The 24,859-nt window shown below is 43.7% G+C and overlaps 1 protein-coding gene across 1 annotated transcript in view; it reads right to left on the bottom strand.

The window, feature by feature from the left end:
* The window catches only part of bicc2 (bicaudal C homolog 2), a gene marked incomplete at both ends in the record, with an annotated part of 45,353 nt that overhangs the window by 4,729 nt on the left and 15,765 nt on the right, over positions 1-24,859 (bottom strand). Inside the window, 11 exons of the mRNA XM_080740895.1 lie at positions 432-600; positions 1,279-1,484; positions 1,866-1,899; positions 6,078-6,167; positions 6,458-6,633; positions 8,314-8,500; positions 9,597-9,728; positions 18,854-19,123; positions 20,872-21,093; positions 23,283-23,336; positions 24,275-24,433. Of these exons, the coding sequence (XP_080597021.1) occupies positions 432-600; positions 1,279-1,484; positions 1,866-1,899; positions 6,078-6,167; positions 6,458-6,633; positions 8,314-8,500; positions 9,597-9,728; positions 18,854-19,123; positions 20,872-21,093; positions 23,283-23,336; positions 24,275-24,433 (1,699 nt within the window). The remainder of the gene's footprint in view (positions 1-431; positions 601-1,278; positions 1,485-1,865; positions 1,900-6,077; positions 6,168-6,457; positions 6,634-8,313; positions 8,501-9,596; positions 9,729-18,853; positions 19,124-20,871; positions 21,094-23,282; positions 23,337-24,274; positions 24,434-24,859) is intronic.

Raw genomic sequence — 24,859 nt, 5'->3', positions numbered from 1 at the left:
TTATTTATATTATTTATTATTTATTTCTGCACGGTGTTGTTTTGTGTTTGTTGTTTTTCATGTTATCTGTGAAAAAAATATTGAATGCACACTGGTATGTTACCAAAGCAAATTCCTATGTGTGATACACAATGGTAAATAAAGGAATCTGAATCTGAATCTGAAGTAAAACTATGCCTAAACCTAACCCTAATCCTAACCTTAACCTCAGTAAAACTATGCCTAAACCTAACCCTACCTGCCGATGCTGGTGAAACGAAACGAGCGGCTCCGCCTGGAGCTGTGGTGTGAATCATAATAACGCGTCAAGGACATAGTTCCAGACAGAACGAGCAGTGAGATCAAAGCATGTCGCAACTCTCGTCTTCGGCGGCTCTGGCTTAGCTAACATGCTAACATGCTATCATGTCCATCAGTATTTGGAAGCTCACAGGAAGTGTCGTGTCGCCCCCTGCTGGCGGAAGACGTAAACACAGGGAAGGAGTTGTGTTCTGGTGAGGACGAGGAGGGTGAGGAGGGTGAGACGGGTGAGGATGAAGATGTGGAGCCGCGTCTGTCCCTCCAGTTCTCTGAGTTACTGCCCACGATCGGACACGCCCACTGACACACGGACAGGTAGGGAGACAGACAGACAGACAGACAGACAGACAGACAGACACACACGTGAGTTACAGTTAATAGTTCTTCATTATGTCAAAAGGAAACAAAAATAACCCTATAATATGAATTATTTTGACCATGTCATTATGGGCTCAAATAAAATATTTTCCCGATATTTGTTTTGTCTAAAATGTTAAATGTATTAAGGAGTAGTTCACCCCCAAAATTACTTTTTTCTATGGATTACTCACTCCATGGAGACTTTAATATAAGTAAATCATTTGTTTTTGTCGCATTCCTAAGCCAATATTTTGAGGAGACTCTTTGTAGGCCCATCAATTAAGGTCTCCATCCAGAATCAATGGGAGTCAATTTATTATGATCAAATTGTTGTCTTAGGAATGCGACAACTAAAAAATATTATTGAACTCAAGTCTCCATGGGGTGATTAATCGATAAAAAAAGTTATTTTGAGGGTGAACTACTCCCGTGAACGTTTAAATATATTAACGGTAATAATTAGCAAGTAGCTATGCCCCTCCCCTAAAAGCTTTTGTCCAATGCTAGTTTTGCAAACCTTGGCAAGCAGGAAGTTATTCTAAGCTAGCATTGGACAAAAGCTTTTTGGGAGGGGCATAGCTACTGGCCAATTAAATATATTTGTATTGAATGTTATACCTGCACCTGTCCCTGGGTGGCGCTGTTGCTCAGGTAGGGCTTGTATGAACTGCGTCGACCAATCAGCCGCAGTTCGTCGGCGGGCATGGAGCTTCGTCGGCCAATGAGACGCAGCTCCTCGGCGGGCATGGATTTGGAGAAACCCAGACCGCTCCACGTGTCTGTAGGGGTCCTGACCTCCGAGACCACCGGGTTCCTCTGCATGGCTGCATGGATATGTTACAGGGGCGTCACAAGGGGGGGGGGGGGGGGACTGAGTTACTAGGGCTCAAGGTGGAGGGGCCTTCATTATTTTATATACTTTAGCTATTGAAAAAAAGCAGATCTACAAGCTCACAGCGGGACACCTTTGAAAAGTCACGAAAATATTTGCAAATCTTTGAATATATGTATTTTTTAAGCGAACATTTGTAACTCGAATTCTGCGTCTGGGGGGTCTCTGGAACTAAATATTTTGAGTTGGGGGTCTGTGGCCAAATACATATAATTTTGGGGGTCCTTCACATGAAAAGGTTTGAGCACCACTGACATAGAAACAAAGGATTTTCAAAAAACTTTAGAAGGATTTGAAATATTCAAAAACTCACCTCGGGTCGCCAGCAGTTTCTTCTCCTCATAATCCTGAATGAAAAAAACAGGAAATGATGTCATAATCCTAAATAACACTAACATAAACTTTTCCATGTTTTGGCCTCATTACTTGTAGTGACAGTAAGGGGTTCATAAAGGCAGTGGTGTAAAGTAACTAAGTACATTTACTTAGGACTTAGGTAATGTACTTAAGTACAGTTTAGAGCAGTGTTTCTCAACCTTTTTTCTGCATGGGCACACTTTTCATGTCCCAAGAATCCATGGGCACACCAACATAATACGGGGGTGTAAATGTCGTCCCTGTCGGGAAGAATTTGTTTGTTTCTTCGCAAAGTAAAGCCCCGCTTCATCATACAAGGCCGTCAGACAACAGTAGTGAAAACAGCAGATCTACAAGCACACAACGCCTCACGGTGCGAGGCGTGTGCTTAATGTGTGTGCATAATGTCTGGCCTAGGCCTAAAACCTGTTTCCAGAAAGGGGTTCTAAATGCGATGGAAACCATTTCCACCAGATCCACCGGTTCTGGATCCCAAGCAGGGACGTACAGAGAATTTTAGAGAGGCAGGGGCTGACATTTCTAATAGGGCCTTTTGGTGAAAATAGTAGACCTCCAAGCTCAAAACGCATTGCACAGTGACGTGTTGTGAGCTTGGAGGTCGGCTATTTTCGATTCGCTTGATTTCTACACAGAGAGGGCAATTCTTTCAACATAAGATGCTGCGTTAAAGTGAGAGTTTGGACAAGGCAATTCTCTTGAATGCTGCCTTCAGGTATGGCATGGAAAGAGAGCATTTGCATTTCTTTCACCTTAGTAAAAACTGCATTCATGGTCTGGAGACTTTTTACAGATGGATAAAAGGGCATGGGGCTCAAGCCCCCTTTGATGTCTATGTGTGCAGGTGCCTGATCCCAGCCCTAGTTTACAACAGACACCCATGCCAGGTTTTCTCTCTCACCTCAGTCTGGAGAGGCAGCGTCTTTTCTCTCCTCAAACAGTTCCTCCTCTGGCCCCGCCCCTCCTCCATGCCCCTCCCCCCCTCCATGCCCCGCTCCATGTCTGCTAGTAACATTCTGAGATGCAAACACACACACACACACACACACACACACACACACACACACACACACACACACACACACACACACACACACACACACACACACACACTCATCATTAATGTCGGGCGGCCAGAAAACTTGTATATCCAATCCATGTTTCATGATGTTATGTCTACTGTATGATAGATACATTAATACATTAAAAAGATGAATGACCTACGTATATCATACAACATTATAAATAATATCCACCAGTAAGACTCCCTAATCGGGAGATAAGCGACCGTCACGTCGCATACACAAACTTTAGAAGGCAATGGTAGCCATTCAGGAGGGAATGTGGGAATTCACTAGTTTGCAAATCCCGCCCCATTCTGCCCTGTTACTAGGCTGGGACATTAACCCTGGGCAGATTGTTTTTATAGTGGCAGTGAATGGGATTTTTTATTTTTTCATAGCCTCATTACAGCTATATAAAGTACCAAAGGAAAAACATCTAGGTGATATTAAAAAAAGGGAAGACAAAGGTACAGTAGTTACATTGCAAAACAGGGGGTTTCCCCGAAAATATATGTTTTAATTTGTTTAATCCCAGTGGGACAGAATCACTATTGCAGATTCTTTTATAGTGGAAGTGGATGGGATTTTTTTTCCTTCATAGCCTCATTACAGCTATATAAAGTACCAAAAAAAACACATCTACGTGATATTAATAAAAAGGGAAGAAAAAGGTACAGTAATTACATAGCAAAACAGTAATTTTCCCCCGAAAATATATGTTTTAATTAGGGCTGTCAAATGATTAAAATTTTTAATCAGATTAATCACAGCTCAAAAATTAATTAATCATGATTAATCACGAATCGAACTATGTCCAAAATATGCCATTTCTTTATGTATATTGTTGCGGTAATGGCAAGCTAAAGGCAAAGATAGATTAATCATACAATATGTAGGCCTATATATATGTTTATTATCATTATTGTTATTATTATTACCCTTTATGCATTTTTTTACCTTACCATTTATTGTGTAGCAATAGCAAATATTTATACAATAGGCCCATGGCTACGTCTAAAACACTGGCTTACACATGACTTTTCAGGCTGACCCCCCAAAATAATCATATTTGAACTGGGGACCCCCCTCCCCCCCACACCACACACCCTGACGAGCACTTGGAATTGTAGGAGTTGGCATTACATTAGTTTTGACTGTTTGCTTGTGAAAATAGCAGATCTACATGCTTGTGAGCATGTAGATCCACAAGCATGTAGATCTGCTATTTTCAGAATATCTGCCTCTAATATTTGATAATTTGACTAATGTTTGACCAGAGGTATGGTATAGGCCTAGTAAAAAGCCCTTAATTTGTCAGTTTAGAAATGTGCAGATGCCACACCTATACTGTATGTTGGTCTGTTTATTGTTGAGTGAGAAAACAATGTTAACATTAAGCTTAACATCTGGGGACCCCCCAAAATAAAATTGGGGATCCCCCTAGGGTTCCCAACCCATAGGTTGAGAACCACTGCAATACAACACAGAATTATTTGACATCTAGGTTACAGATAAAACAGCTGACACACGTGCACAAGACAGAGAAAACAAGCGTTTGTAACAGCTGCCATTAATGTTGTGCTGTTGATTGCCTGGGTCAAATGCGCATTTTCAACGAGGCGATCGATCGTTAAGCTAATGTCATGCCTGGCAGTGCCGTGCGTCTTTCATCTGATCCAAGTAAGTTTGGAGCACCCAGGCCAGCAGCCCAGCACCCTAACAACATCGCGGATTTTAGGAACAGAGGTAGAAGTAGGCTAGACTATATATTTTTCAGATGTATTGTATGATGATGATCAGGTATTATTCCAGTGAACGATCTAAATCCTGCTTCACTTTGAAACCGTAGCTCTGAGCTCTCCTCCGTCTCTCGCTGCTGCAGTCAGAGTGACATGCTTGTGTGTAGAAAGGGGAGGGGGGAGGGGGGGGTGGAGGAGGAGCAGTGGCAGCGCTATAGGCTACAGTAAGACAGTGTTCCACCGCAGACAGTGTTCCACCGCAGGTCGTTCTGCTTTTGGATTAATTGCGTTAAAAATTTTAACGCAATTAATAAAAATAAATAATTACCGCAGTTAACGCGATAATTTTGACACCTTTAGTTTTAATTAGTTTAATCCTCTGGATCAGAGAGAGAATAGAAATCGCGCATTGCATCTTGGGTAGGAAGAGGAGAACTATAATCTGTTCTCCTCCAACATCTCCTCACATAATAGGCTGGCTTTTCGTAATTCTGCCCATTTAAAATATATGTACCCAAACGTAACAAGTTAGACCATTGATAAGGTCCATGTGAACTAGTCTGTTGAAGCTTATTCATTACAATGATCGCAAACGCTATGGTCGCGAGCGGCCTGGCCGTGCTCCGCAGTGCGGACAGCCGGTGAAAGACGGCTCCCACTTTCTCCGACTGCAGAACTCCACCCCCGCTTGCAAAAAGTGAATGTATTTTTCTGGTTGGCCAGTCAGGGAGTCTCATGGACCAATCAGAAGGCTGACAAACGGTGAATTAGGACAGATCCCTGTTGATGACATGACTTTAGAGATACTGTGTACCACTTTGTGTGATTTTAGGGCAACATCTGTAGGAGCAGTGCATTTATCTCCTATTCTAACTTTTAAATTACATTTAAAACGCGGCATCTCTACTGGCCGTTACAAAAGCGCTGATGCCCGTGATTGTTGTGTGAAAGAAAATAATATCGTGAAAATAAACAGGACATACTCGGATTACATTTATGCAGATGAATTTTTCGCTGGTAAATGGCAGGTTTCCATGGCAACATAATATAATAATCCTGGGCACCCGATGTGTTGAGGGATTTTGAGTGACGGACAGGATCTGGTGGCTTCCATACTAAGTAGCGACATACTGTGTGTGTGTGTGTGTGTGTGTGTGTGTGTGTGTGTGTGTGTGTGTGTGTGTGTGTGTGTGTGTGTGCGCGCGCGCACGTGCGTGCGTGCGTGCGTGTGCGTGTGTACCTGTACGACAGGGCCTGCCCTGTGGAGTGTCTTCTTGGTTGAGTGAAAACCGGGGGGGCATCAGGACCCTGGAGACTCCCCCGCCGGCCCAGAAGCCCCGCTCTCACCTCGCACCCCTCCGATGATGATGATGTCATCAGCATGGGACCAGAGCTCTCGTCCTCTGATTGGCCAGACTGGTCGTCATTCTCAAGGATCTGTTGAGAAGAGAGATTTGATTGGTGAGCGACTCTTATACGTGATCTGTTAGAATGAATAGGCCTGTATGATTTAAACATGTAATGTACATTTAACTACTAATAAATACATGATATCCATATTAAAATTAATTATTGTAAGCCAAAAGAAATCATAATTATATTATATTATATTATATACTATATTTTGAAAATACGCTTTTATACAGTTTATAAAAACAAAATGTTATTGTTTTACTGAAATATCACAACATAACAACAATATATTAACATAATGATATATGTAGAACCTTCTCCAGTGTTCGGCTGTCAGACGTCTTTAGCCCCGCCTCAGTGGGAGGAGTCAGATACTTTAGCCCCGCCTCGGTCGGAGGAGTCAGGCCTGGCGGTGGGGTGGGGCGGGGTTTGAGCTGACAGTGAGAACCAATCAGCATATCAGGAGTGGAGACAGGGGGCGGGACAGGACCTGATTGACAGGAACAACAATTTAGATGATCATGTTTTTTTTGTTATATTGACTGACAATGCTGACAAAATGTAAATGGATTAGTAATAATATTCATAAATAATAATCACAGCTACTAATTGACGCCGAGACCCATGGGGTCCCGAGTCCCATGGCAGGGGTCTGCCATTACTCTACGATGTACAGTTGTACGAAACAACTTATTTTAGTAGAACCGCTGATCCAAACCAATATGCCCATAAAAGGCACACACTGAATACAAAACACTGATGCTGACCTTCAAAGCAGCCAAAGGTATGGCCCCTCCATACTTCCAAAACCTGATTAACCACTACAATCCCATCCGTTCACTCAGATCAGCCAAGACAGGGATGCTGACAGAACCCTCGCTAAAAATTCCAGGACAAAAATCCACTTGTCCTAGACAATTTGTCCTCCTAACTGTGGAATAAACTCCCTGTCCACCTAAACCTCCACCTAGCACTACTGTAACACTCCCCTTCCCTCGATGACCACACGTGAAGCTAGATAGCATTTTTTAGGTTCTAGAAACGTTTTCTTTCTTTTTTTGTACTGATTAGGTGTGTGGTCTACCTATGTTATTGTTTTTCTAGATATTCCTATGCATTTGTTGTATTGTTGTTGATGTACTGACATATTATCTTGCTTTTTATGTTGATGATGTATTATTACCTGCTAATTGTAAGTCGCATTGGATTAAAAGCGTCTGCTAAATGCCTAAATTGTAAGTTGTAAAAGGGACAAGGACTGACGGATACATAGATCTCCATATATGGGCACATGTGCGATTTACGTCACACTGACACGCACAGACTTAGTCCTACTGATGTCATCAGGGATCTGACACACTGACACACCCTCTGGAATCCCTGATCATAACCTCAAGTTGAAAGTAGACGCACCAGTCATGCTGATTAGAAACCTTCAAGCAGGTCCCGAGTCCCGCACTCTCAAGAATGGCACCAGAATGGTGGTAATGAACAGAGGTGATGAGCTTCCCTTCACCGTCATTAGATGGCAGTTCCCTCTCCGCTTAGCTTTCTCTGTTACCATCAATTCATGGGTTGCATTCGTAGTCCTAAACCGGCCATATTGAGGACCAACACAGGTGTTCAATTTGTCTGATTGGCATAGAACCAATGTTCTACGTTAATCAAAACACCTGTGTTGGTCCTCAAAATGGCTGGTGTAGGAGGACCACAAATGCAACCCATGAATAAGGGTCAGGGCCAAGAGAATGAAGGAGTCGGCATGTACTTGCCTCAACCTGTGTTCGCTCATGGCCAACTCTACAGTCTACACAGCCTTCTCCAGGGGAAAGAGAGCCAGAGCAGTAAAATGTTTTCATTGTGGATAATGACGAGGGAAACACAAATAAAGAGGAAACAATTCACAGGAGGAAAGACGTGATCACCCCATGATGTGCACTGCAATGTCATTTCAAATGCACTGCTTTTTTGAGAGTAAAAAGAAAGAAAAAAAAGACCTGTGTGACATGTGTGATCTTGGCAGGTTGCCCCAGGAAATGTGCCAATCTCAACAGGAAACAACGGTAACTCACTACATGTACACAACAGTACAACGCAACTGTGAGGGCCGGGTAGCGGCATGAACTCTAGACGTGAGGCCCGAACTTCTAGTAATAATAATAATATGTACCTTGGTCAGACAGTGTCTTCAGCAACATGCTCAGCCAGTACTGAGCCAGGCCACTGGGGGGCGCCACACTGTTATCCGCAGCCATCTTGGTTGCCATGGAAACCTCCCTGGCATCCAGTCCCAGGAGCAAACACCTGGCTTCATAGAGACTGTGTATGTTCCTCTCTAGTCCTTTAATACACACTGACTACACATCACATAGACAACCATTATAACATGTACACAACGTTATCACATAAACAACCATCATAACATACACGTCATTCATTTTCCCATAGACTTTTACAAAAATATTTATAACAGTTATGTTAAGCCTAGAACCAAGCCATCCAGGATGGCAGTGAATCATGACCTACAACCTTTGTTTCTATGAAAAGAACATTTTGAAAATCGCTAAACAAAGGGTAGTTATTAAATGTAGTATCAAATAATTCAATATTAAAATATATATTTTTAATACATTCCTTTTTTTACAGGTCTTTCAGTCCGAGTGTATCCAAAAAGCACCTCGGTTAAGGCAAGACCCGCCCGCGGAGGCTTGTGATTGGCTGCGCGGATGTGCCAAAAGTCGGGGGGACGAAGATTTACTATTCTGGCCCCCTGGTTTATAAGTTCGAGCGGCACTGAGTTAGGCTCATGCGACCTTCGCAACGCTCGACACAGCGACTCGCTCGCTACCGCTCGCTCGGCGGTGTCTCACGTGGCTCAACGTCACCGGAGACGGAGCGCCTCCGTCGTCTTCACCTTAACCGAGGTGCTTTTTGGATACACTCGGACAGGGGTGTCACACCAATTCACTCACATTTTGTGTTTTAACTATTAAAAAATAGCACATATACAAGCTCACGAGTGCCGCACTGCGAGCTTGTAGATCTGCTATTTTTGAAAAAGAAAATGTAATTTGTGCGGAGTCTGAATAGTTCAACGTTTTTTGAGGAACCTGTTTCTAGGTGCTCGAACTTTTTTTATGTGAAGGACCCCCAAAATGATATGTATTTGCCCACGGACCCTCATGTCAAAATATTTAGTTCCAGGGACCCCCCCAGAAGCAAAATTTGGGTTACAAATGCTCGCATAAAAAATACATATATTCAAAGTTTTGCACACATTTTCACGACTTCTCAAAAATAGCAGATCTACAAGCTCGCAGTGTGAGCTTGTATATCTGCTATTTTTCCAATATAATTAGGGCCCCTCCACCTTGGGCCCTAGTAAGTCAGTCCCACTCCCCTTCCCCCCCCCTCCCCCCCCCCCCACCCCTTGTGACGCCCCTGCGTGTGTACCTTGGTGGTCTGCTTGGCTTTGGGTTTGACGCTGATGAAGACTCCCAGCTTCTGCATCATGTGACTGAGAGTCAGAGCGTCTGTCTGTCTGTCCTCACGCACATCAAACATGAGACACACTGGAAGACAGTCCTGATGCACACACACGCACACACACACACACACACACACACACACTTGGTACAATAACCAGTAAGACTCCCTAATCGGGAGATAAGCGACCGTTGGTCGCTTATTGCGACCGTCAGGGAGCAGTTTACTACCAGTAAGACTCCCTAATCGGGAGATAAGCGACCGTTGGTCGCTTATCTCCACAAATAGGCCAAAAAATTTGTTTTACCTATTATCAAGACATACGGGCAGTTGACAGTTTGCCATGGTTACTCATTGAAGTTGAATCTCCATATATGGAGATAACCTACGCATCACACTAAGTCTGACCTCACCAGCCCATATTTGGGCATGAGCAACTTATGTCTCCATATATGGAGATATGATGACATCACACAGTCCTCAGCCGATGATGTGGCGTGATGTCATACAATACACAAACGAGCCCTACAGTATAAAGGGGCAATTCTTGCCAGGAAAGAAGCATTTCTTCGACTCAGACCTTATCGCCAGGGTTGGCTTATAGCAGCTGTCGGTAGGACCATATATGGATTCTGTTAGTGTGGATCTCCTAACAGGGCATCATCTGGGATACAATCCCTTTTATGCCCATTTATGGAGATACCTAACAGAATCCCTTTCATGCCCATATATGGAGATCCCTAACAGAATCCCTTTTATGCCCATATATGGAGATCCCTAACAGAATCCCTTTTATGCCCATATATGGAGATCCCTAACAGAATCCCTTTTATGCCCATATATGGAGATCCCTAACAGAATCCCTTTTATGCCCATATATGGAGATCCCTAACAGAATCCCTTGTATGCCCATATATGGAGATCCCTAACAGAATCCCTTTTATGCCCATATATGGAGATCCCTAACAGAATCCCTTTTATGCCCATATATTATGGAGAAATCCCTGCTCTGAGTATCTGACATCAGTGTGATGTCACCTGTTTATGCCCATATATGGAGATCCCTGCTCTGCGTATCTGGTTGCTATGGTAAACAGTTGGTTGCTAGGGTAAAAAAAACATGGTTGCTATGGTAAACAGTTGGTTGCTAGGGTAAACAGTTGGTTGCTAGGGTAAAACCATGGTTGCTAAGGTGGTTGCTAACGTACACTAACAAACCAGCAACAACAGACTGTTGCCACAGCAACGTACACAAAGGTTTGTGTACACATGTGGTGTGATGTCATACTGATGCGGAGATATGAGCAGGGCAAAGGTGTGACGTGTGACGTGTGACGTGTGACCGACCGACCGACCGACGGACGGACGGCCGGTGGAGGTTTTCATAGTAAACTGCTCCCTGACGGTCGCAATGAGCAGGGCAAAGGTGTGACGTGTGACGTGTGACCGACGGACGGACGGACGGCCGGTGGAGGTTTTCATAGTAAACTGCGACCTGACGGCCGCAATCATCCTATCTACTGGACTCATACAGGTAGGATACCAGTAAGACTCCCTAATCGGGAGATAAGCGACCGTTGGTCGCTTATCTCCACAAATATCACAACCTCCACCTCTCACGTCATACGGGTAGCCATAGTTACACCTGGAATGTTGAATCTCCATATATGGAGATAACCTACGCATCACACAAAGTCTGACCTCACCAGCCCATACTTGGGCATGGACGACTTATATCTCCATATACGGAGATGGCCATATATGGAGATACGATGACATCACAGAGTCCACAGCTGATGATGTGGCGTGATGTCATACAATAAACAAACAAGCCCTATATACTGATGCGATACGATGACATCACAGAGTCCACAGCTGAGGATGTGGCGTGATGTCATACAATAAACAAACAAGCCCTATATACTGATGCGGAGATATGAGCAGGGCAAAGGTGTGACGTGTGACGTGTGACCGACCGACCGACCGACCGACCGACCGACCGACCGACCGACGGACGGCCGGTGGAGGTTTTCATAGTAAACTGCTCCCTGACGGTCGCAATCATCCTACTGGACTCATACAGGTAGGATACCAGTAAGACTCCCTAATCGGGAGATAAGCGACCGTTGGTCGCTTATCTCCACAAATATCACAACCTCCACCTCTCACGTCATACGGGTAGCCATAGTTACACCTGGAATGTTGAATCTCCATATATGGAGATAACCTACGCATCACACAAAGTCTGACCTCACCAGCCCATACTTGGGCATGGACGACTTATATCTCCATATACGGAGATGGCCATATATGGAGATACGATGACATCACAGAGTCCACAGCTGATGATGTGGCGTGATGTCATACAATACACAAACAAGCCCTATATAAAGGGGCAATTCTCACCAGGGAAGAGAGCATTGCCTGGAATGTTGAATCTCCATATATGGAGATAACCTACGCATCACACAAAGTCTGACCTCACCAGCCCATACTTGGGCATGGACGACTTATATCTCCATATACAGAGATGGCCATATATGGAGATACGATGACATCACAGAGTCCACAGCTGATGATGTGGCGTGATGTCATACAATAAACAAACAAGCCCTATATACTGATGCGATACGATGACATCACAGAGTCCACAGCTGAGGATGTGGCGTGATGTCATACAATAAACAAACAAGCCCTATATACTGATGCGGAGATATGAGCAGGGCAAAGGTGTGACGTGTGACGTGTGACCGACCGACCGACCGACCGACCGACCGACCGACCGACCGACGGCCGGTGGAGGTTTTCATAGTAAACTGCTCCCTGACGGTCGCAATCATCCTACTGGACTCATACAGGTAGGATACCAGTAAGACTCCCTAATCGGGAGATAAGCGACCGTTGGTCGCTTATCTCCACAAATATCACAACCTCCACCTCTCACGTCATACGGGTAGCCATAGTTACACCTGGAATGTTGAATCTCCATATATGGAGATAACCTACGCATCACACAAAGTCTGACCTCACCAGCCCATACTTGGGCATGGACGACTTATATCTCCATATACGGAGATGGCCATATATGGAGATACGATGACATCACAGAGTCCACAGCTGATGATGTGGCGTGATGTCATACAATACACAAACAAGCCCTATATAAAGGGGCAATTCTCACCAGGGAAGAGAGCATTGCCTGGAATGTTGAATCTCCATATATGGAGATAACCTACGCATCACACAAAGTCTGACCTCACCAGCCCATACTTGGGCATGGACGACTTATATCTCCATATACGGAGATGGCCATATATGGAGATACGATGACATCACAGAGTCCACAGCTGATGATGTGGCGTGATGTCATACAATAAACAAACAAGCCCTATATACTGATGCGATACAATGACATCACAGAGTCCACAGCTGAGGATGTGGCGTGATGTCATACAATAAACAAACAAGCCCTATATACTGATGCGGAGATATGAGCAGGGCAAAGGTGTGACGTGTGACGTGTGACCGACCGACCGACCGACCGACCGACGGACGGCCGGTGGAGGTTTTCATAGTAAACTGCTCCCTGACGGTCGCAACAACTTCTATTTCAGCTCAGGAAGAGAAAAGCTGTTGTTTCTATTGGCTTGGATCGATGACGTCACTCGCAGGCAGTAGGATCTTCCATATATGGGCATAAAAGGGATTCTATGACTGAATCCATTTCCAACATCATTGTGATGTCAGAACAGGCCAGCTGAGCTGGGATGAGGTGTCACGCACGGTGACGCACTCACAGGATCTGGGAGGTTTAGTAAATGCGACCTACGGTCCCAATTACCATTAGCTGCTGTTTAACGGAACACACTCTGTATTAGGGCATTAACGAAAAAGTCGACAAGTCGACTCAGTCGACTTCATTACACAAGTCGACTCCCACCAGAGAAAGTCGAAAGTTGAAGTTAAAAAAACAACAACAAAAAAACACTTTCTATTGTGAAAATCGCAGATCTACATGCTCACAACGCCTCGTAACTATTTTCACAAGTTCTGCCTCTATATATTTGACAATTTGGCCAATGTTTAATTTGTCATTTTAGAGGTATTAAAAAAGTCCTTAAATTGTCACTTTAGAAATGTGCAGATATCCTCTATACACTTAAACCTTATGTTGGTTTGTTTACAGTTGAGTGAGAAAACAATGTTGCACATTAAGTTAATCATCTGGGGACCCCCCAAAATAATTGGGGGGTCGTGTGTGATGTGATGACGTCATCAAACAATAAAGTCGACTTCAACTCAACTTTTTACTGAGTCGAGTCGACTTGCAAAAATCACAAGTCGTTAATGCCCTACTCCAGGGGTCTTCAACGTTTTCAGGCCAAGGACCCCTTAGTTGAGAGAGAGATGAAGCAGGGACCCCCACAACCTGTTCATAGATTCCATAGTTTCATCGTTTGACAGCACAATCATCAGTGTATTTTGGTTTCATGTCAATTTGTGTTTTCAGATATTTAACCACTTGAACCGTCAATACTTAATAAACTTGACCTTTCACTCTGTATTTAGTCTGCTCTTTTTTCCCCTCTACACCAAACCTCTTTGACAAAAATAGCCGATCTACAAGCTCACATCGGCTCACGCTGCGAGACGTTGTGAGCTTGTAGATCTGCTATTTTTGGTTAAAGTTCTCAGAATAAGGACATTAGGATTCAACTGGTTAATATAAAACAGGAGAATAAAGTTTCTATATCACACAAAGATTTGGAGGACCCCCTATAGTAACTCTGAGGACCCCCTAGGGGTCCCGGACCCCCTGTTGAAGACCCTTGCCCTACTCTGTATGTTAGCTAGAAAGATGCAATTAGAAATTGCAAGCATGGTTTCCCCTTGACTAATTAATAAACTACTATCATTAATATAATAATACAAACTAGAAATATTGTTCCTATGAAACAGTGTGGGCTCGCTCCAAGCTCTTATATACCAAACTCTGCTGACATCACCAGTGGCATCACCAAGAAGGCTCGCATGTAACACCATGTATGGGCACAAAGATCTACCCTTTGGCTGCACCTCATTGGCTAAGGGCCTTTGTACTGGAGAACTTGGTAGATAAATACATAATGAAGATAACATATTGCTATGTTTTAATAGCTAAAGCATAACATAATGTTTAAAATGATAATGTGTAAAAAAAAAGAATGCGTTCCCGGTCTAAATGGGTTAATTGTCTAGATGAACGGATGTTTGTTCGACAGTTCAAAGTACTTAAAATGTGTGGGAATGTTCTCAATGTGTATTTCTCATATCTGACAAATCTGGTGTACGGGCGAACCTCAATGCAGAGAATCTGTACAGTTGTACACAGTACAATTCTCAGTTATTGTATTCATTTGTACCATGAGAATGGCAGTGAAACCAGGCCGAAACCATGTCCAAATATGGAGTCATACATCACAGATACGTCATAGATAGACAACAGGTGTCATAGACTGGCTGCTTACAAACACACAAACTGACCTTCTAATCAGGGACGTGCTGGCCATTGGGAAAAGAAATAAAATAAAATGTCGGCCTTCGTTCCATTTTGGGGGCTGGGTGGCCAACAAAGTAAATCGTCACTGTCGGGCAGAAACCTCGTATCTCCAAGTTTCAAATTTGTAGATTTTTTTTTCGCAAAGCAAAGCCCTGCTTCATCATACAAGGCCGTCGCACAAAAGTAGTGAAAACAGCAGATCTACGGTACAAGCACACAACGCCTCGCAGTGCGAGGCGTTGTGTGCTTGTAGATCGGCTGTTTTCACTAGTTTAAATAATTTTTAAAATGATGATAAATACAAAACAAATGGTTTTGGACATACAAGGTTTCCACCCGACAATGACGAAATATAACTCATGTAATTGGCCCACTGGCTTGTCACTTGTCATGATCTGAAATGGCAAATCTTTGAGTAGCAGCAGCACTATAGAGAGAGATCTCTCTCTATAGCACGCAATGAGGGCCTCTCCAACTCTTTTTCCCAGGCTGAATCAGGGGCCCAGCACGTCCCTGCTTCCAATTGTGTGCTCGCTTTAAGGCGAGACCAGTATGTTCTCTCGAATCTTTAGAGACCAAGTTTATGGGGAAATCTCGCTCTTTCGAACGACCATCATTTCGACCGGAGGGTTAGCGACTCACCCCACGGAGGTTGGGGTGAGGGTGAGGGTTAGAGTTGGGTGTCGAAAAGATGACATGTAGAAACAGCGAAGCGCTCCCCAAGTTTATTCTCCTAAAAAAAAAAGACCGACAGTACAAAGGCAGGGCCTTTAGCCAATGAGGAGCAGTGTTCTTGGAGACATCCCCACCAACAAGTGCGACCTTAAACCGTAAATAACAACAACAAACAAACTACAGACAGCCCAAAACAAACTAAGAGTAGTTCTCTACCTGTCCCCAAGGACCCACATTGGTCCTAACCATTTTTACATTGGCTCCCTGTTGAGGGAAGGATACAACAAATTCGACTCACTATGGTCTATAAAGTTTTAAAAGAGCAAAGCCCAAATTATTTAAAAAAAAACTTCCAGTATGTCAGAGAGACACACAGTTTTTACACAAGAGCTAGTATACCGGTAGCTGACCTCAAAACACCCAAACTGACAAGCAAGGTAGGTAGATCATCGTTTCAATACACAGGTGTGGAGTAATGGAACAAAATCCCAAATAAAATAAAATTTGCTCAGTCCTTAAATGTTTTTAAAAAAGAGGTGAACAATTGGCTGATTCGCAAACTAGAATAGAGTAGGGTGGGTCTAACATGACCTTGTTGGTATGGTTTTTGTTTGGTGTTAAATGCAATGTTTTATTTATTTATTTAGTTTGTTTCCTGTAATGTCTTATGTTGTTTTTATTGAATGTTTTAGTATAGGGATTTTAGAATGACATATTAGCCAGTTACTATGATTTGTTATTTTGGATACGCAACGGAATTAAGTCCTTGGACTTTTTGTGCTGTCCAGATAATTCTATGTGAATTTATCAAATAAAATCAATCAATCAACACCCACCTGAAATCTTTTGTAGTATTTTGTAGTATGTTCTCCCAAATCTTTATATAATCTTTGTGATGTTGGAGTGCCCGTTGGGCAGATCTTTATGCCTATAGCATAGCTATATTTTTGGAGTGCCTGTTGGGTAGATATTTGTGCCCATACATGGTGTTCCATGTGAGCCCACACTGTTCCGGATATTTTTTGGGGACCGGATTTTGGGGGTCTCGAGATAACAGTGAAGTAACAATTAAATAAATAAAAAAAAATATATATATATGATATTAAAATAAAAATAGCTGGTGTCTTTTCAGGTGATCTAACCAACTGAGTTACATTGATAATGCCTGTGTTGGAGCTTCATGTCCATCCTTTGGCTAATGTGAGGACCGGCCGGTGTACGGGCGGACCACGCTGCTTACCAAAGGTTTTTCTCCAGTGTGGATGCGCCGGTGTTTGATCAGATTGCCTAACTCACTGAAACTCTTATTACACTGCTTACACTGGAAAGGTTTTTCTCCAGTGTGGACACGCTGGTGGATTTTCAGGTGACCTGACTGATTGAAACTCTTGTCACACTGTTTACAGATGAAGGGTCTTTCTCCAGTGTGGACACGCTGGTGTGTCTTCAGGTTCTCTAAACGAGCAAAGCTTTTGTCACACTGTTTGCAGTGGAAAGGTTTTTCCCCTGTGTGGACACGCTGGTGGTTTTTCAGGTCACTTGACTGACTGAAACTCTTGCCACACTGCGTACAATAGAAAGGTTTCTCTCCTGTGTGGATACGCTGGTGTCTCTTCAGGGTCTCTAAATGACTGAAACTCTTGCCACACTGTGTACAATAGAAAGGTTTCTCTCCTGTGTGGATACGCTGGTGTCTCTTCAGGGACGCTAAAAGACTGAAACTCTTGTCACAATGTTTACAGTGGAAAGGTTTTTCTCCCGTGTGGACACGCTGGTGTGACTTCAAGTGAGAAATGCAACTGCAACTCTTCTCACATTGTATACAGACGTGAGTCTTCTTTCCTGTGTCAGCCAGACGATGTCTCTTGACTTCCGATGGTGTTAAAGTCCTGGTAAACTGTTGACCACTGTAAGGTATTGATTCCTCTGTGTTTCCTTGCTGCTGGCTGGTTGGCGGGAACAGTGGGTGCATGGTCAAAGCTGCTGCCATACATTGGCTGCAAAGGTCCAAGAATGTAATTATTTGTGACCTTACGATCCAGGATTGGTCACAGGGAAATTAATTACCAGTTCCTGTTGTATGATGAAGGCTTCCTCGATGTCTGCAGACTGCCATTCACACTGTGCAGTCTGGTTTTAAGCCGAGCTCAAAGCTCACGTCATCATTACGTTGTTGTTACTATGTTGTCAGCCATGCCCAAATATGAACCGCCATGTCATTTACTCCCTTGGCCTTTATGCTCATATATGGAGACGCCTGATGTCCTCGGTACATGCAAAAAATTGCATGCCCCTTTTGCGAACCATACCGGGTATATGAAGCTGACTGATTTCTTTGCAGCTGATGCCATGACGACACAGTGAGGTTAGACAACACACTCCATATTTGGGCGTAGCTGCATTGGGAATTCCTTATATGGTTACGGCCGAATCAGAGGTCTGCCCGTCCACCCGCCGGCTATAAGATGGACACGAAGGCATCGACTGACTAACTAGAAATACCGTTCCTACGAAACAGTGTGGGCTCGCTCGTGACTATATTCTGCAGCGTGCTAACTGTCATGTGAAGCTCAACCAATACTCCAGCTGACACCACTCCCAGATGTTTTTCTGCACCTCAATTGCACCTCATTGGCTAAGGGCCCTTCAGGCGAGCCCACAATTAGGGGGGTTGCTGTAAGCAACACATAATAGTTTTAGCCCAGCTTACTTTTTAATGGTCTGGATAACATTTAGCCAATCAGGAAAAAAAAATCACAACATTTAAAAAAAATAGCAGATCTACAAGCTCACAGCGCGGCGTGAGCTTGTATATCTGCTATTTTTCACTGGTTAAAGCATTCAATAATTCTAGGCCTAAATGGAATTACAAAATGTGATTACTTGTTCCACCTCAGCCCAGAACTACTAATAGTACTTACCATCAGCTGCTGTCTGGCGCTACACACCCCTTTGTACTGTCAAGGAGAACTTGATAGATAAATAATGAAGATAACATACTAAAACGTACCATCAGCTGCTGTCTGGCGCTACACACCCCCTCCAGGGGTCCCTGGATGAGCAGGGCGGGGGGGCTGAGGGGGGCGCTGAGGTCAGGGATGACGATCTGAGTCCCGGTCTGATGCATCACGCCCAGGAAGTGAGAGCCGCTCCCGCCCAATAGGAACACGTGTTGCTGGGAGGTCACGTCCAATTGGCTGCTGACCACGACCCCCCCTTGGCCTCCTCCTCCTCCGACCTCTGAACCCAGGAGCAGGTCCACCAGGATGCACACTGCTTTCTGAGGAGAGGAGAGGAGAGGAGAGGAGAGGAGAGGAGAGGAGAGGAGAGGAGAGGAGAGGAGAGGAGAGTTACCAACTTCGCCCCGTGCCCCTCGCGAATAAATAATTTGAGAGCCGTTATTACATTAATTTATTACACGGCTTGGTTGAATGCTTGATTCTGATTGGTCAATCACTGAAATCAGCTATTATATCTATACTAGAGGATCACCACGTAGCGTCTATAGGATTATATATTCCTTGCAAACAGACCCTCAGTCACAGGGTGGCTTTGAGCAGATTCCATTACAATTGGCCACTTGTAGACAACCTGGCCTGGCAGAGATATGCACTGCTGTGCACAGCTCACCAGGCTAGCGCACAGCAACACTGACTGCCTCTGAATTTCACAGACCTGGGTAGAAAACCTGGCTTGGCAGGGATATTCCCCAGCAGTACACAGCTCACATAGGCTCTACAGCAGCACAACAGCAGCTGAAACAATTGACTTAACTGAGAAAAACATCAACTGCTTAAAGGTCCTACACCATGCATTTAAAAATAATTTATATAACACTGTTTGTGTCCCAAAAACGTTTTTGAAAAGGTTTGAGGCTAAATTACCACTCCTGAATACAGAGCCCCTGTCATTTCTGCCTGGCTTTCAGAGCATTTTCAGCTGCAGTACCACCTTGTCCTGAGTGGGAGGACTGCGCTATTGAGCCAGTTTTGGCCCCACACTCCTCCCCACCCCCTGCTCAGCAGGCCTGCCCACCCCTCCCCAACCCTCTCCCAGCTCCTCCTGCCTCCTTCTCAGGCCTGTCCACCCCTCCCCAACCCTCTCCCAACTCCTCCTGCCTCCTTCTCAGGCCTTGTGACATCACAAATCTGACATTTCACAATCAGGACCGTTCTGAGACATGCTAACATAGATCTGCCCATAAACTGAGAAAGACACAATGGTCAGAAATAGGACTTTGTGAGGATAGAAGTTACTGGTGGGACACCAAGAAAATACATAAAAATTGGAAAAATGAAAATTCATGGTGTAGGCCCTTTAACAATGTCAAACTGTCATAAATCTAGCAGTTGAAAATGTCCTATTTGGATCTTGTTTTAAAAAGTAACAAAAAAAGTTACCTTTAAATATAAATCCATGAATGTCTCTGTCAAAATGGTTAATATGATGTTAAATTACAGTAAACTAACAACAAATGCTAAATTTAACAAAATGGTCACTTTAACAAGGTATTATAATTATATTATCCACACTTGTATTCTCCCCATCTTGACAGAATGTTCAATGCATTATTGTTAATTGTGGCACGTTTACTAACATGCCAAGTTTAGCTGCACTTGACAACTGTTCTTGACAACTGTTCAAGGCTGCCATATCCAGCCCAAGAAACCGTAGAAACGGGGAACAAAATAAAATGTACTTCTTAAAATAAATGTATCATGCCTGTTGCTAAGACACCAGTCATGTTGCCATACCTTAGCTTTTTCTGAACTGACGCCACTGTTTTTAGTCAAATTATGAATGTATTAATTAAGTAGCCATGTAATAAGCTCTGCGTCTGTGCCATATCAGACTGTTGGTATTTTATTACTGGATAATGACCGCTGAGGCAGACGTTATCCCTTACATAGTTAGTTTAGTAAAAAAATATATACAATTTATTCAGTGTATTACTTGGTGCTGTCCTTGCTCACTGCACATCTCTCTGGATTTAGAGCGTCTGCTAAATGCCTAGATTGGAGCTCTAACCTTCACAGCGGTGGCGCAGCCCTGCAGGCCGCGGACGGTACAGCAGCTGCCGTACAGAGGGTGCGGCGCCCCCGCTGGCTGAGGAGGGGACTGCGCTCTGAAGCTCACGCTGACGCCCAGCGCTGCTGCCACCTGCTGGATGACCGGAGAGCCTGCGTCTGGGAGGGCCTGGGGAGCCAGGGTCACCGGGAGGTCAAAGGACAAGGCCAGCGGCTGCAGCTCCTGCAACAGGTGAGTACAAATATGAAATATACTTACAGTACAAAAGTACTCAATATGCTGATTGATTGATTGATTGATTGATTGATTGATTGATTGATTGATTGATTGATTGAATACGTTATTAACAAATTAATGATTGCAAACAGTACAGTAGTGCAATTATATCATGTTAAAGGTAGGTTATACGTGATTTCACTTAAAGGGGCCCCACCATGCTTTTCAAAATATTTATATAAATATTGGTCCATAATACGGTTTTATACAGGTTTTAGCCTAAACAACCACTTGGATATTTAAATGTCACGTTCTCACTGTCTCTGATTCCAAGCCATTTCAGATGCAATACCAAGATGCCCTTTGTTGGCATGTAGAGTAGGGATGGAGCCCTAAACAAGGGTAGCTTGATAACCTGATAACAGATTTATTGAGTACCCGGTATCAATAAGCTTTGAGCTTATCAAGCTTGTTATCGAGCATATCGCACAGTCACAATAACTGGCCAATAGAAAAATATACCAGTTCTGTTCAGAATTGTTGTCTCATATCTTTCCACGAAATATTAGAAAATATACAAGCTCACTGCGAGCTTGTAGATCTGCTATTTTTGAAAAATCTTGAAAATGTGTGCAAAACTTTGTATTTTAACTCATACAGTGCCATCCGGCCACAAGGGGTGCTAGAGTGCCAGAAATGTCTCCATAGACCTTCTTTATAGCTTCTGTCGACCCTCTCCCAACTGGCTTGTGTTTTCACTCCAGTCAATGCTATGGGTGTCGAGAGGAGGAAGCTAGCTGACACGTAGCCAAAATGCTAACCCATTTAGAAGCCCGATCTAAAGCTATTTCAGCCGCAAAAAACGTTCTCTTTGGGTCTGGGGACACAATCCGGAGAAAATCCTGTCTAAAGATGTGATTATTGGAGTGGGCGGCGCGATTTGGCCGTTAGCGCGAATACGGCCCGTGGATGGCCGAGTCTAAGTCCCGGCCAAGGATGGACAACTAGACCGGGGCTTCGTTGAGGCCTCCGATAAAATAATTCATTTTATTAAATATCCTGGACATGTTCGGGATAGGCACCCTGGAATACGTCGCGCCGCCTACAATGAACATTCGGTGAACATTGGGGGGGGTCTAAACTTTATTTTAAACCATTTTCAATGGAATAAATCGTCGGAGCATCTAGCGTCTCTCGTTGGTGAGCGCTGGGCGAGCCGGGACCACCCACGTTGCTCCAAGCAGCTCGGGGTAAGTAAAATAGCAAATAAAAAATTGTTTTTGATCCCGAATATCCCGAACATGTTCGGGATAGGCACTTAAAGGGTTAACATTTATAACTCAAATTTTGCTTCTGGGGGGTCCCTGGAACTAAATATTTTGAGATGGGGGGTCCGTGGCCAAATTCATATCATTTTGGGGGTCCTTCACATGAAAGGGTTTGAGCACCACAGACATAGAAACATAGGTTTTTCAAAAAACCTTAGAAGGATAATTTGAAGATTTTTCACAATTTTTCAAAAATAGCAGATCTACAAGCTCGCAGCGTGGCACTCGGTGCCGCGCTGTGAGCTTGTATATCTGCTATTCTTTTTAATAGTTAAAGTACAAAATAGTAGTTCAGAACATTCATGGGGGGCCCACAGTGAATCCTCGTACCCAGGGACCAGAATTTGGTGTGACACCCCTGACTGCAGGTACTAGTATGCCACATTCTGGTGGCATAATAGTAGAATGAATTCATTCCCATGTTTGTGCAGAATCTGGGAATGAGATCATTGTATAAACATCAACTCATTAAGGACACTTACCACCCCAGCCATGGCCTGTTCAAACCGCTGCGGAACCCTCGGCCAGGCAAGCGATACCGTAGCATAGGGAGCAGTACCACTAGACTCTGGAAGAGCTTTTATCCAGCAACAATGAGAATGCTGAATGAGAGCTAGGCTGAACTGGATCTGTTTTCATGCACTGACTAACTGATCTGATCGGTTTTATGTTTTTATTGGACTTTTAGAGATACATTTATAACTCTTAATTATTAAGCACATGAGCCACTTTCTTTTCTGCACTTTACTCCTATCCTTAATTGAGCTTGAAACTGCATTGATGGGCCTGCACAATTAAGAGTTTCACCCATGTTCTTGAATGTGATGTGACAATAAAGTTTGATTCTGATTCTGATTCTGATCTCACCCTGATCCTCCGTCTTGCTGCTTCCACTCCTTCTACTGGTCCTGCTATGGAAACCTGAAATATACATAGAAATATACATAATGAATACATATGAATATGCACAGAAACATAGATATGAATACATATGAATATGCACAGAAATATACGTATGAATACATATGAATATATATGTGAATATACATAGGAATATACCCAGTGGTGCAGTGGTGATTCAATGTTTGGGGGGTCGCGGACGTCGCTCGACACCTACTATACAGGTCTATTGATATGCAGATAGGCTAGTTTCTTTGTTAAACAGTTGTCGAGGTGTGAACTTCGGGGGGTGCGAGACCCTGGATCAGAAAAGGTTTGGGTCGTTGGGGGCGCGCGACCCAAGACCACTGCAACACTGAATATACCTATCAATACAATTCTGCATTATATACACACAATAATTGTCACAGATGTCCCTGCCTGGTTGGAAAAAATACATTGACTCAAGCAAGAGCTTATCCCCGTGGACTATGGAGTGACTATGGAGTGAGGGTTAATTCTACCTGGTGTCTGTTAGAACAGTGGTTCTCAACCTGTGGGTCGGGACCCCAGGGGGGTTCCCCAAATTATTTTGGGAAGTCCCCACATGATTACTGGTAACTTAATATGCAACATTGTTTTCTCACTCAACAGTAAACAAACCAACATAAAGTTTAAGTGTATAGAGGGGTTATGCACATTTCTAAAGTGACATTTTAAGGACTTTTTAATACCTCTAAAATGACAAATTAAACATTGGCCAAAGTGTCAAATATTAGAGGCAGAAATTGTGAAAGATGCGAGGCGTTGTGAGCATGTAGATCTGCTATTTTCACAATAGAACCGCGTTTTACAAAATGTACTGCCTCAACTCTTAGCGCTCCTCAGGGTGGGGGGTCCCCAGTTAAAATATGATTATTTTGGGGGTCACGGCCTAAAGAGGTTGAGGACGACTGTGTTAGGATCAGGTCAAAGGTCACCTGGCTGCTTCTCTCTCTCTCCTGGTGTCGGTTGGAGTCGGGGAAATGGACGTGACAGGAAGTGACCTCCATGACCCTCTTGATGTTCCCGCCTCCTTTACCGATCACATGACTGTGTTCAGTGTGAGGGACGTCCACCTTTAGAGTCACCTTGTTCACCTAATAGACACAAAATAGAATGTACAATACACACATATTAACACACACTATGTTAACCTAATAGACACACACACACACGCACGCACGCACGCACGCACACACACACACACACACACACACACACACACACACAATGTTTTCAATCACTAGTTTAAAGTCTTTTTTAAATCATCATGATATGTGTTGTGATCCCATACATTTTTTACTTAATGATAAAGTCGGGTTTATATGTTCCTAGGTAGAACCAGCCCTCGCTGCAGTTGCAGCCAATAGCATTCATTTCTGGTCACATTTCAGACCAGAAATAGACCTGATATAGAAAGATGGCGGATTTGAAATCGCTGAAAAATAGGCTTCATTTACGGTCTGTAAAAGAAATGTTGCGACGCTGTCCATATTTCTTTCCGGTCTATGATCTAGACTCTA

Source organism: Nannobrachium achirus (genome assembly GCF_963921795.1).
Source record: "Nannobrachium achirus genome assembly, chromosome: 13".
Taxonomy (NCBI): Eukaryota; Metazoa; Chordata; class Actinopteri; order Myctophiformes; family Myctophidae; genus Nannobrachium; species Nannobrachium achirus.
This window is presented reverse-complemented; position numbering and strand designations above follow the sequence as displayed.